Raw genomic sequence first — 2,587 nt, forward strand, 5'->3', positions numbered from 1 at the left:
GGCTAACTACAAGCTAACAACAGGCTAACTACAAGCTAACAACAGGCGAACTACAAGTCCCTCCGTCCTCACCCCCCACCCCCCAGCTTGGAAGCTCCTCTCCTGCTCCTCGAAGGAGCATGTAGCTGGTGCGCCACGTGTGCTGCTGCTGGAATATCCACGGACTGGGTCCGCCGGGCTGAGGGCAACATCTCCTCTTATTGTATTTTTTAACAAATAATTCAAATTAAAATGCGCAATGACTTTTAATTTTTAGGGGCGGAGTTGACAGAGTTGCCGGAACAGAACGGGTCAAAATGAGAGTTCCTGGCTCTTGTTCCGGCAGGATCCGGCTCAAATTAACCACTGATGCTAACCTTAAACTAACTTCAGATCCAGCTCAGGCTAACAGAAGGTGAGCAACAGGCTAACATTGCCACCTGGTGGTTGTGTGTCTTCCCTGCAGGTGAGTAACGCCGTGGCCATCGTTCGACCTCCAGGTCATCATGCTGAGAGAGACGCTGCCTGTGGTTTCTGTCTCTTCAACTCCACGGCACTCGCTGCACGCTATGCACAAAAAGTTTCCCCTGATACCCTGCTTCGAGTCCTGATCCTGGACTGGGACGTTCACCATGGCAACGGGACGCAGCACCTGTTTGAAGATGATGACAGGTGAAAAGCTGGACGAGCGAGTTGAGCAAGAGGAGTCTTTTGTCTGACTCTGTCTCTGTCCGCAGCGTTCTGTACATCTCCCTCCATCGCTATGACAACGCAACATTCTTCCCACATTCAGAAGATGCCGCCTCTAACAGGGTGGGCGTGGCCAAAGGGGCGGGGTACAATGTGAATGTGGCATGGTGTGGAGGACGAATGGGCGACTCTGACTACCTCGCAGCTTTTCACCATGTTGTTATGCCGATTGCCACAGAGGTAACTCCACCTTCTTAGAACCCTGCTCAGAACCGGTTCTGATCATTAATCAGTAATCAGTTTGTTAATCACTGAAGTCACCTGTCACTCACTGGACTTTACTAAGCTGACTCATTGATGTTTTCTCTGCAGTTTAACCCAGGTCTGGTTCTGGTGTCGGCCGGGTTTGATGCTGCTCGAGGTGATCCATTGGGTGGATATCATGTGTCTCCAGAGGGATACGCCCACCTCACACACATGCTGATGTCACTGGCCGGTGGGCGTGTCCTCATCATCCTGGAGGTGAGCTCAGATATTGGACCATTTGTCGACTAGTTCCCCTGACATGACACTTCAGCTCACCTGGAGTCCTGCTCCTCCCAGCTGTCCATCATCCAACATGATGTCACTGAGCTCACTGGAGAAACTGCTGTCCATCATGGACAAATTGTCCCATCCCCTCCATGACACCCTATAAAGGCAGCCAAGCTCCTTTCCAGCAGACTCACTCAGCTTCACTGCCTCAGGAAGTTTTGTCCGCCATTTGCAATTAAACTTTTTAACATCTCATCAGTAACAGATGATCAGCAGTAAACTTCTGTCTGCACACAACCACAGCAAGCAGGATACTCACTGACGCTGCACAGTACTAAAAAACCAAACCAATTTATTTATAGAGCACTTAAAACATCAACAAGGCAAACCGAAGTGCTGTACAATAGAAACAAACAAGCACAGCGGACAGGAAAACATAAAATAAAAATAAAGATACAAATAGCAGTGGATAATAACTAAATGGCCAACACTGTAGACTCCAGACAGGATCAAAACAAATCACACCGTGTCAAAGGCACGGGAATAAAAGTGGGTTTTTAGGCGAGACTTAAAGACTGTGAGTGTGGGAGCCTGCCTGACACGCAGTGGCAACTCATTCCACTGTCTTGGACCTGCAACAGAGAAAGCCCTGTCACCTCTGAGCTTACGACGGGTTCCTGCATCTGGTCTGCTTAACTCAGAGAGCGCGGTGGGACATATGGCTGCAGAAGATCAGTGAGATAGGATGGGGCGGAACTGTTCAGTGATTTGAAAACATACATGAGTATTTTGAACTGGATCCGAAGGTGAATGGGTAGCCAGTGCAGCGAGGCCAAAACTTGAGTAATGTGGTCTCTATGGCCAGTACTAGTTAAAAATCGGGCTGCAGCATTTTGGACCAGTTGTAGTCGTGCAATGGAGGACTGACTGATTCTGAACAGAAGCACATTACAGTAATTGAGCCTGGATGTTATGAACGCATGGATCACTGTCTCAAGATTCTTTTTGGACAGTATGGGCTTCAGCTTAGACAGCCACCTCAGCTGCAAAAAAAAACAACAGGATTTAACAATCATGTTTACATGACTGTTAAGTTTTAAGGAAGGGTCCATTATCACTCCCAGATTGGTGACTCTTTGTTTCACTAACAGGAAAGGTCAATGCAGTGGTTCATGGACGTGCCATTGGGATGGAACAAGATGACTTCTTCTCGTGAAACTTAAGAAGTTTAAAGCCATCCAATCCTGTATGTCAGCCAGGCAGTCAAGAAGAGGTTGAATAGAGCGTGTGCCTCAGGGGGAAGTAAATTTGACAGTCATCGGCGTAGAAATTAAATGGTATGTTGTGATTGCGGAAAATAGCACCTAGTGGCAGCAGGTATAAA

At 47.9% G+C, this 2,587-nt stretch overlaps 1 protein-coding gene across 1 annotated transcript; it reads left to right on the forward strand.

Annotated features, from left to right (window-relative positions):
• Positions 1–445: 445 nt before the first annotated feature.
• LOC119429655 (histone deacetylase 6-like) lies at positions 446–1,191 on the forward strand (the record flags this gene model as incomplete). Its single annotated transcript, XM_037697239.1, has 3 exons — positions 446–651; positions 717–909; positions 1,042–1,191. Coding segments are annotated over 3 exons (549 nt in total), but the record flags the coding sequence as incomplete, so codon positions are not given.
• Between the last annotated feature and the right edge of the window lie 1,396 nt (positions 1,192–2,587).

The sequence above is a fragment of the Nematolebias whitei genome, unplaced genomic scaffold, assembly GCF_014905685.2.
Source record: "Nematolebias whitei isolate Nwh7 unplaced genomic scaffold, NemWhi1 Nwh_scaf_4730, whole genome shotgun sequence".
In the NCBI taxonomy this organism is placed as follows: domain Eukaryota; kingdom Metazoa; phylum Chordata; class Actinopteri; order Cyprinodontiformes; family Rivulidae; genus Nematolebias; species Nematolebias whitei.